Source organism: Ochotona princeps, chromosome 4 (assembly GCF_030435755.1).
Source record: "Ochotona princeps isolate mOchPri1 chromosome 4, mOchPri1.hap1, whole genome shotgun sequence".
Classification (NCBI taxonomy): domain Eukaryota; kingdom Metazoa; phylum Chordata; class Mammalia; order Lagomorpha; family Ochotonidae; genus Ochotona; species Ochotona princeps.
Genome location: NC_080835.1, coordinates 38,921,901 through 38,932,654, shown reverse-complemented (window position 1 = coordinate 38,932,654; position 10,754 = coordinate 38,921,901). Strand labels below are relative to the sequence as shown.

Genomic DNA, 10,754 nt, shown 5'->3' with positions numbered 1-10,754 from the left:
GGATTTAATATTTGTAATTTTTGTTTTTGGAATTATATTTTTTCCCTTGTAAACTATTTTCCCATTGAATAATGGGCAAGTTGTAGAAATAGAAATGTGGTAGGAATGTACTACTGATTAGCAGGTAATCGCATGTGCCTTGGAGTCCTGGCTGCCGCTCCATGGCTACTGTTAAAGAATGAATAATGGCTTGCTTTGAAGAATATGAATACAGTGTTTTAAAGAATTATCTCTGGGGACACCTGCTTAGCCCTGAAGTGCAGACGGAATGACCGAATGTCTGTACATGCCCCCTTAGTCATGAAGTAAAAAAATAGAACAATTAGTTGCTTGTGCAGAAGCTTTGAGGCTTTCAGTAAATAAAAAGGACAGCTTTTTCTTGGGCTGTTGTGAGAGCGCACCAAGTGTCAGTGTCTGTGTCTTTCTTTATCCCCGACTCCACGCACCCTTCCCGAGCTCCGAACTCTCGGCTGGAGCTGGACTCCGGCAACAGCGTATCCAGGGCAAAAATGGTTTTTCTGTGTGCCAAGCCTTAGGGTCACGGTCACGTTCCATGACGCCTTGGCAAGGCCTCCGGGCGCAGCTGGTCCGCGGGGCCCAGCCCCTGCCCCCCCCCCAGCTCCCGCCCCTGGCCCCCCGGGAGCCCGACGCGTCCGGCCGGCGTCGCCAGCAGGGTCCCGCCTCCCCTCGGGCGCCTGGGCCCGCCTCCGGGCTCCGGGCTCCTCATTGGCCGCGGCGGGGATGACGCCGCGGGGTTCCTAGACAGAACCCCGAGCGCCCGGCGCGCGGGAGGTATTGTCCCTTACCCCGGCTCTCTGGCGTCTTCTTCTGCTCACCTGGCCGCGGGCGCGTGCGGGTCGTGGCAGCTCGGAGCGGGGTCCCCGCCAGCCGCCGCCGCCGCCATGGTGTCCCCGGTCACTGTGGTGAGTGAGCGGCCGAGAGAGCCGCTGTCCCCGGTGGCCAGAGCCTACCGGCCCGGTGACAGCGCCGGGGCGGGCCACGCCTCTGGGGCCGAGACGGGGCAGGGGACCCCGCGGAGGCCGGCGGGGGCCCCAGATGCCAGACCCGCGGCGCCCCGCCCCCGCGCGCCCCCCGCCCGCGGGCAGGCGGAAAACAGAGCGCACGTGACTCGGAAGCGTGACTTTGTTGATATGTGCGCGTCTGGCGGGTGTCGCGGGGTCCCGGCGCTGGCGGGCCCCCGGGGAGATGCGGGAGAGTGCGGGAGGCCAGGAGGGGTGACAGACGGGGTCCTCCTGAGAATCCCGTCCCAACTTTGTTTCTTGCGCTTCCTCAGCCTGCCAACAGGTTTGGGGCTGCGGAGGGGTCGCCCCAAGCCTAAGCAGCGCCGGTAACGCATTGAGAGAAGAGCGTTGGGAGAAGAGTCCTGCTCTGTAGACAGCCCCATCCTTTCCAGCTTTCTCCATCTCGAGCCTTTGTCTTGTCTCTGTATTCCTTTTTCTAGAGCCGAGTTCTCTGTGACTGCCGAGACCTCCGTTGGCTACTTCCTGCCTTTTTTTTTTTTTTTTTTTGCTAGGAAATGGGAGGCTAGGAGGCTGATGGAACGATGGTTAATGCTTGCAAGTGCTGACGGTCAGATGCACAGCGCTGCAGAGCTGGATCTCTGACCTTGCCAACTTTTATGGGATTGGGGAGTTTTCCATGGGAATGGGGAAGTCATCATTTCTCCAGTAGAACAAGGACAATTGTCTACCCTTCCCCCTCCTCCCTGCCCTCCTTCCCCCCGCCAGATTGTGATCTGGGAGTCTGAGTATGTCCTAGCTCTCCTGTGCTGGACAGCTCACCCAGCCAGAGACACAGTCGTTTTAGGGGAGTGTGGGTGGACAGGGGTCCCAGCGCTCCAGTAACTCTCAGGGACTGACAGTCCAAGGGAACAGCTTCAGGGATCACAAATTCAGACTCTCTGCAGCAGGCCCCTCCCCCAGCTTGGACTGTGCTTGCCTGGCCTCAAGTAAAACCTCCCTTTAGCTACCCTCCTCCCCTAATCCGCCAGAGACCATGTCAGCTGCTTTAACTTCCTTCCCCCTCTGAGTTCCCCATGGCCTGGCAGTGTGTCTGCTGACTCCAGGTCAGAAGCTAGACACAGGGCCTTCCCCTTTTCCTGCCTCTCTCTTTGGGACTGACTTCCCCAGACCCCTACACACCCTTCCTCCTACCCCTCGACATCTCTGGTGTTCAAGGAGAGCTTTTTGGCTCGCTATTCATGGCTCCGTTTTTCTTCCCAGCATCTGGAACACCTCAGCTTGCCTTGGTGCTGCCGTTAGGCTGCAGCAGCTGGAGTGGAGGCTGAGAAACACCCTGGCAGGGGGTGAGCCTGTAGGGTGGAGGTGGTTATCACTGCCCTGCCTCCCACATTTCTGGACCTCCCCTAGTGTTGCCAGAGCCCTGAAACCTGTGTCCTGGCCTCCCTCCTGAGGAGCACAAAATGGCCAGTCTCTGGCATCCCACTGACTCCAGTCCAGTTCCAGACAGCTGGAGACAGACCAGCGTATGCTCATTCCAGCTTAGCCCCAGCCCGAGGAGCAGACATGGACAACAAGAGCAGTGGGGCCCTTCTGCTTGCTGATAAATGGAGCCTCGGGGTAGTGATGGATTTGTTCACGCCTTACTGGCTGGTTGGGACAGGCAAGGCCAGGCTCTCTGGTCAGTGCTCTCTCACTGGAGTGTTGTGGAGTGTGTGCAGGGGGAGCCGGGGGTGCTGGCGTAGAGGGGGCCTCTGAGCTCTCAGAGCCGCTCTTGTCTTGTGTCCTGCAGGTGAAGAGTGAGGGACCCAAGCTGATGCCCTTCTTCAAGGCCACCTGCGTGTACTTTGTGCTTTGGCTGCCCTCCTCCAGCCCATCGTGGGTCAGCGCCCTCATCAAGTGCCTGCCCATCTTCTGCCTCTGGCTCTTCCTTCTGGCCCATGGCCTTGGATTCGTGCTGGCCCATCCCAGTGCCACCCGCATCTTTGTGGGCCTCATCTTCTCTGCTCTAGGTGATGCCTTCCTCATCTGGCAGGACCAGGGCTACTTTGTGCACGGTCAGTGGCCACAATAGTTGCCTTGGGGGAGATGGGGGAGTCCTGGGGCTTGGGGAGAGCTGTAGAGGGTCCAAAGATTTGAAAGTCGGAATGTCTGAATCAGAAAGAGTCTCAGGGTTTGTGAGACCAGGGACTGTGGAGGTCTCTGTTGGAGGAAGACCTTGCATGTGATCTGGGAACCATTGTAGAGTTCTTCAGGGGAGTGGGAGGTATGGCCTTCATCTACCCGTTACTGCCACAGTGAAGCTGCTGGGCCAACCCTATCAGCCCCAGCACTTGTTAACAGGCCTGACCTCAGCATCCCTCATCCGTTCTTCCAGGTCTGCTGATGTTTGCTGTGACCCATGTCCTCTACGCCTCAGCTTTTGGCATGCGGCCACTGGCTCTTCGGACGGGTGTGGTGATGGCAGTGCTGTCAGGCCTATGCTATGCTGTCCTCTACCCTGGTCTCTCGGGTGCCTTCACATACCTGGTGGGAGCCTATGTGGCCCTCATCAGCTTTATGGGCTGGCGAGCCATGGCAGGGCTGCGACTGATTGGGGCAGCATGGCGCTGGACTGAGCTGGCGGCTGGCGGTGGTGCACTGCTGTTTATCATCTCTGATCTGACCATCGCCCTCAACAAGTTCTGCTTTCCTGTGCCCTACTCTCGGGCAGTCATCATGTCCACCTACTATGCCGCCCAGATGCTCATTGCGTTGTCAGCTGTCGAGAGCCGGGAGCCGGTAGAAGACTACAGACTGAACAAGGCCAACTGAGGCACCCAGGTCTGCTCATCCTATTCTCCCAGGGGACCCTGGGAACCTGCGGGAGCTGGACCAGGATGGCTGCAATGCCAGCCTGGGACAGCAGGTACCACCTTGAGGAACTTGCAAGTTTGAGGGGTAAGCCAACAAAGGATTTCCCGAGCAAAGCTAGTAGTGCAGGACCATGGTGCAAGCTCAGAGTGAGCCTTATGTCCTCCCCTTGCCTCTATCCCATCAGGACTCTCAATGCCCTGGGAGGGTGCTGGTGCTTCTTAACTCCCTCTGGCCTTAGTGGGTGGAAGAGTCTGACTCCCTTTTATATGCCTAGCACCAATGAAAATGCCAGGATCATCCCTGCCTAGTTTTTCTGGTCTATACAGTGAGAGAAAGATGGGAGAAATCTGTGCTGAGCTGAGTAAGGCCAAGGGCTTGAGCCCCTTTCACAGGTCTCTAAGTGGGAAGAGTGGATGAAGTGGAATCTCCCTATTCCTCATCTATCCAAATTACTTGAACAATCTCTGTCTAAGTGGTTGGAGGAGAAGGGTTGTCCATCCAGGATAGGCAGAAGAGGGAATTTCTTTGGTCTGGGATCTTAGGATACCAAGGATTCAAGTTGATACCATCTTCTGACAGGCCAGGCCAGAGCTCAGGCCCCATACCACCACCTTCAGACTTTAACCCTTGGGCTAGGGTGAACCATGCCAAAGGAAGGGGCTAGCATGGGTGTGTGTGTGCATGTATGCATGCACGTGTGTGTGTGTGTGCGCATGTATGAGTGTGTGTGTTCCGGCCTTCCTGTGTCTTTTTTCTGCCATGTCTGTGTCCTGCTGTCTGTCGCAGTCTCACAGGGAGCTGCTAATGGGGTGCTGAAGGGTGCTGGGCCTGGCTCCGAGAGCTGGCATCCCTTTCCCCATGCATGCACTTCCAGTGCTTCCCTCTCTGTCCCTCCTGCACTGGGAGCAGAAGGAGGGAGTTCCATTGACACTTTGGGTCTTGAGACCAGAGGCACATTCAATGCAAAGGGGAGCAAGGATGGGGCCACTCATCCTCTCCTTCCCATGTGAATAAAAATAAAAATGGAGGGCTCTTGGCTGTCTTGCTTGTCTGCCTGCGTGGCCTGTGCCTGTTCTGGAGGGGGGTGGTGGCAGTGGCCCAGTGTGTCCTCACAGCCTGCCTCACAGTCCTGGCCAGTGTGTCTTGGTACCAGGCTGGCTCCCTGGCCATAGTGGGACTACGCTGACTGGAGTGGGTCTTGCCTCCCTAGTCACATCTATGGGTGAGGATGTGGTTGAGGAGGATGTGAGATATTAGTAGTATTGGTCACAGTCCATGTTTGTCACTGAAGCACTCCCCTGGGCATCGATGCCCAGCATTCTTGGGAACTTGGAGTTATTCAGTATCTTCTGCAGATGCCCAGTTGTCTCCCTTTCCCTCTCTAGACCTGCCACCTGCTCTACAATGGTGAGGGTTCCCCCATGTATCTCCCTGGACTCTGGCCTTATTTGAACAGCTGGGAGGACTGGGATTTGATGAGCCAGTGCATACTTCAGCTATGAAGCCCTGGCAGAAGAATGAGGCATCCCATTCAAGAGGTATTTGTGTTTTCAAAGGTTAAAACCCCAGCTCAGAAACAGTCTTGCGTGGTGGTAAATATGCCATTAGTGTAGTGTCTTAGATTTGTGGAGATGTGATCACAGGAGACTTGGCTGTCATACAGGTGTTGGATGAATAAGCGATTTTCAAGCCAAAATTGCAAAAATCCTTCATGGGGCAAAAGGAGTCTCAAAGACACCTGACTTTGAACTGCAGCTCTTGGTAATGGATGCCACAATTGTATTGTCATCTTTACCTGAAAGAGCAAAGCAAGTCATGTTAGTGTTTATGAAGCTTTAGGGTCTTATGAAAATAGGATCATATTGGTGGTCTGTGAAGACCTCATTGCTTGTCAGTTTTGGAGCCAGTGCTCTGGGCCCATATGTGGTTCCAGTTAGACCTGTCTTCTGGGGATCCTTCGCTGGGGAATGAAAGCCCAATAGTGCCCACAGTGCTGTCCTTGGCCTAGATCTGTTGCATAGTTCAGCAGTCCTTCCAGAAGCATTGTAATCTCAATGCCAGACACCTAGCTGAGCACTTGAGAGACAGCAACAGGACCTGGTCCTTCCCCCAAGGAAAGGCCTCTGTAACTTGATGGGATGGGGGTGGGGAACACATCTGTAACCACGGAGACCAGAGAGGGGCAGAGGATGAGACGGAAGAGGTAGGGGAAGGGAGAACATGTTGGTTGGGCTTTTAAAGATTAGTGGAAAGTGAGGTGGGGAATTTAAGCAACAGGGAGCAAGGCTGGCTAGCTTGGCATTTAAAGAATTTGTGCTGCTAGTTCTGTAGCTCTGAAGGCACTGAACTGTGTAAGAGAAGAAAGTATTTCCTCTGATGTGTACACACATGAGAAGAAATGTGGCCTGCAGGAGCAAGAAGGAGGATTCCCTCTGTCTTCCCCCGTTTGTGCCTCCCATCTGGCTTTATTCTAGACTGGTAGTTCGATCTTGATTACACATCAGGAACACTTGCAGAACTTCCTAAACATTTAGATTCCCTCTGGAAACCTGGCAGAGTCTGGGACTGGCGAGTCTGGTTAAGGACTAATGACAAGTAACTTAGTTAAAGGAGGGTCGAGCTAGGCCCACCAAGGATTGCAAACCACAACTTCACTGGGCATCACAAGCCCCCATGTCTGTAGAGGTCAATGCATAATGAATGACATCAAGTTGATGGGACAGCAGGGTGGCCAGTTAAGGTCTGTACTACTTGGTGGTGGTCACTTGAAATAAAAGATGGTAACCAGCTTATCAAAGAGTGTTGCTTAATGGCCCAAGAGGTCATGGATGTGCAGCTCTACCTTCAGCCTCCTGCACCATGACCTGCCCTGGGTCAGGATGTGGTTCTGGGCCTGGACCTGGTGGAGCTACCACCTTGCTACAGTAGCCTGCACTGCTAGGCCTCAGGCTCAGTCTTGCCTTGGACAGCCCAGAGTCAAGGGTGCCTTTGCCATGGATGATGAGTATGCAGCTGCTGTGGTCCTTTGCTCGCTTATTCACCAGAATGCTATACTTGCTACTCTCCAAGGTGCACACATTAGCTGGGAAATTGCACCAGAATTTGGAGTTGCTGTGATGCTAACATTGCATTTGTAGAGGGCTGCTGTGCAACATGGGTTGCTAAGAATGAAACAAGTCACAGTGCAGTCTTGGGTACCTCCCAGGACACACAGAGGATGCTATGTGGTACAGGTTTTTTGTTTGTTTCTAGTAGAAGAGCTCCTGTGGTCACCTCTAGCATTGCCCAGGCACAAGTGTGTATGACTTCCTTGGTCATAGCATCACCCAGTTATCCCCAGTGCAGTGAGGTCCCAGATAGGAAAGGTTGGAGCTGTTAGGTTGGGCCTGAACCCCTAGCCCTCTTTGTATCCTCACCTGGTGGTAGCATAGCCTGGACCCCCTTGTCACACTCGATGGGTTCACTAGTCCCCACCTCATATACAGCCTGAATTTGTAAGAAGTATTTATTCTGGAGAGGCCTCCTACTGTGCAACAGGTGCCTGAGCTGGAGTCCTGAGATCACTCTTTGCCATCTTATGCCTGCAATTCAGGGATCTAGCCAGAGGGTGGGTCTCCTTCAATGGGATCCCCACCAGGCCAGAGAGATACTGCAGCCGTGGGATCAGGCTTGCAAAGACCCTGCCTGCACCAGGGCTGGAGGTTCTGGGGTAGGATAGACAACCAGTCAATCTCCAAATACATCCCCATTCAACACAAAACCCACATCCTATACTCAATAATCCTGAGCCTTAACATTCTCTTTTCTCTGATTTACGCAGCTATCACTGTCAATTAACAACCTTGAATATTCACTAACCTCCAAATTCAGTTCTACTCACTCGCAGTTTTACCCTGAAAGTCAATACTCTCCAACATACCCCACACATTCAAACCTTATGTATTCAAGATCCTTGCCTTTAAACCAGTCAACACCACCACATCCACTTCTGGGTAGTATCCCTGCCTCTCTTTCTAAACTCAGCATCCTCCCAACCACCTACCCAATACCTCCACTTAGACCTCTGGATACCCCTAATGACCTTACTTAACCAGAACTTGAGTCCATTGGCTGTGCCTGACTCCTAGTCTGTTTGCTAGCTTGCTTTTGTCTGTGAGTCTTTCTTCTGTGAGGCAGCTTTCAGGGAGAGGAGATGATGTGAATACTCTGATCAGGTCTTCCTAGTCAGGACAGACATTCTTTGCTCCAAATGGCTGATTCTATTATGTTTAAATGAGTAGACCCATACACATTAACAAGAGTTGGATAGTATACGGGCTTGTCTGGCTCCTGTTTATCCACAGCTATCACTTGAAATGCATATTATGTGTCCTCCAGATTATCCATAGTTCCCTTGTTACCCATAATGGGAAGCCACAGGGTCATGAGGCCAGGGGTGGTGTCTATGGGATAAGAGACCCTACAGTGAGAAACTGTAAGAGGTCAAAAGAGTTGAGGGAAGGGAGGCTGTTAACAGAGTTGCATTGGGTTCAGTCAGTAGGAACTCCTTGGGTCCCTTCTGGGCATCTGCCCCTAGACCCTTACCCCAGATGGGCTTCTTCTTTTTTGTAATCATATTTTAAAAAATATTTGTTTTATTTTTATTGGAAAAATAATTTACAGAGAAAAGGAGAGACAGAGACAAAGATCTTCAGTCTGTGGTTCAGTCCCTAAGTGGCTGCAACGGCTGGAGCTGAGCTGATCCGAAGCCAGGAGCCTGGAGCGTCTTCTGGTTCTCCCATATGGGAGTATCCTTTACTGCTTTTCCAGGCCACAAGCAGGGAACTGAAAGGGAAGTGGAGCAGCTGGAACGTGAACTGGTGCCCATATGGGATCCCGGCGTGTGCAAGGTGAGGACTTAGCCATTGAGTCATTGTGCCAGGCCCCCGGATGGGGATCTTACTGATCTCCACCCATAGGTTGCTGTGGATCTTTCTTTGCTACACAATGTTAGCAAACACTGGGCTCCTTTCTTCTGATTGTGGTAGTTATGGTTTTATCTCATCAGTCACCTGAGGCAGGGAGGCAAGGCCAGGAGGCTCTGCAGAATAAAGAGAGAGGGCAAAGGTTAGGAGGGGGTCATGTGGACAGTTACCTATCCCTTGCTAACCTCTGCCCTTCCCTTTAAAAATGTTTTAAACCAATGATTCTTAAGTGAGAAGTTAAAAAAAAAAAAAAAAACAGAACAAAATCACCACTAACAGCTAGTGTTCAGGTCCCTTCCCTAGATGTTCTGATTTAATTGGCCTGGGGTAGAGGGCAAGTATTCACATTCTTTAAGGGCCCCAAGAGATTTTCATATGTAGCCAAGTGTGGGAATCACTGACTTAAACCTGTGTGACCCATAGTGCCCCAGAGCTTACTGTACCTACCGTGTTGGCGCACCGAGACAAAGAAATCAGTTGGGAGGTGTGTAGCAAGTAAATAATTAGTGCACATTATTGAAATGCCAGTGTTGTCAAGGGTTTTCTTTGGGTAAACCAGAGTGGTTTCAACGTCCCTAAAGTAACATCATATGATTTCTGGGATGGAAAAGGAAGTGGAGTTAGTTCCCTGGAATGGCGCACATTCTAGGCACATCCATGGACTGTGCTGTTCTTGTGATCTGACAGAAAGAGCTGAGAGTCTCTGCCCGAAGAGATACTGTGTTCTTACTGTGGGACCAGTCTGTCTTACGGGGTAGCTAGTGATGATTCTGTGGGATCCTCAGAGACCAGGGTCTGACCTCTATTTCTACTGAGCACCGGACTCCATCACTGACCTATGGTGTTTCCTGCAAACACCTGTTAAATCTCTAGTGCATTGCTTGTATATTCCAATAGGATACAGAACTGGTGGGCATTTCCTCCTTCTGTCTTGCTGGTGAAGTTGGTGACTCTGCCATCCACCTTGCTTATCTTAATCCTTAGCGTGATTTGGGGACTGAAAATAGCTTTAGAATATGGCTTTGGAGCCACGGGTCGGAACAGCCTCCTGCCACTCATGGGAGGTTTAGCCTGACTGGGGTTTAGATAGATTCTGGCCTTTAGACTTCCTTGCCTTTCCCTGTGCATGTCACCTCTCTTCCAGGTCCCACCTGAAGAACTTGATTCTTATCTCTCTGAGCCTCCTGCCTGCCCAGGGGTGGGTGGCAGGAGAGCTGGGTACTCCCTGCTTTAGCTGACTCTTGTGTTCCCTTCCACAGAGGTTCCCTTCGTTGGAGCTTTTCAGTGGTGTCTGAAAAACAGTGCTGTCTCGTCACACAGTTTATGTTAGGGTTACGTGTATGTTGGGCTGAGGGACTGCTGGGGCTGCTTTATATCTGCACGTGCAGTACTGAGAGCACAGAGGAGGGGCTCAGCCATGCACTCAACTGAGCTGCGATTCAATTCTTCCCACCCCATGGCTCTATGTAAACGCAGGTGGGAAGAGGTGGCTATGGTGTGTGCATTTCTATGTCAACCACAAATTCACTAAGGCCAGTTCGTCTCTCCTTTCCTTATCCTGAAGTTCAGACCATCTCAAGTCCCTTTCCCTTCTATCATTTCATCTTTCTCTCCCATCTTATTTTATCCTCTATCCTGTCTTCCTTCTCCTTCCAATTTCACTTCCAGTCTCACTACCCTCCCAACTGACCTCACCTTTATCCTTAAATCTCACCTGTCTCCTACCTTGCTTCCATCTTGCTCCCAACCATGTCCTCAGCCTCAAGTGAATAATCATATTTATGTTACACAATTGAAGATCTTTCAAATACTTGACTGTATTCTTTGGAGTCAACAGAAATAGATATCAGAAAAAAAAAACCCACCCTATTCTAGGTGGAAAACGGAGGCTTGGTGAGGCTCACCTGGTCAGGAAGTCATAAAGGTGCATAATTTCTCAGGGCGCCATCTCTCA

At 52.0% G+C, this 10,754-nt stretch overlaps 1 protein-coding gene across 4 annotated transcripts; it reads left to right on the top strand.

The window, feature by feature from the left end:
- The first annotated feature begins 711 nt into the window (after positions 1-711).
- TMEM86A (transmembrane protein 86A) lies at positions 712-3,992 on the top strand. Of its 4 annotated transcripts, none has more exons than XM_058663266.1 (3): positions 712-792; positions 2,773-3,037; positions 3,358-3,992. In XM_058663266.1, exons 2-3 carry the CDS (start codon positions 2,797-2,799, stop codon positions 3,792-3,794), a joined length of 678 nt encoding a protein of 225 aa, XP_058519249.1. In that variant the 5' UTR covers positions 712-792; positions 2,773-2,796; the 3' UTR covers positions 3,795-3,992. The 4 variants fall into 4 exon arrangements, with proteins under 4 accessions (XP_058519249.1, XP_004593787.1, XP_058519248.1 ...); XM_004593730.2 differs by having other exon boundaries at positions 788-923; XM_058663265.1 differs by lacking the exon at positions 712-792 and adding an exon at positions 1,025-1,305.
- Positions 3,993-10,754: the final 6,762 nt, after the last annotated feature.

Excerpts from the sequence above, each read along its gene's own strand:
- TMEM86A (XM_058663264.1), top strand. The coding sequence starts at position 2,547 with ATGGACAACAAGAGCAGTGGGGCCCTTCTGCTTGCTGATAAATGGAGC. Across the intron at positions 2,601-2,772 it reads CTGATAAATGGAGCCTCGGG|GTGAAGAGTGAGGGACCCAA; the intron begins GTAGTGATGGAT and ends TGTGTCCTGCAG. Across the intron at positions 3,038-3,357 it reads CCAGGGCTACTTTGTGCACG|GTCTGCTGATGTTTGCTGTG; the intron begins GTCAGTGGCCAC and ends CCGTTCTTCCAG.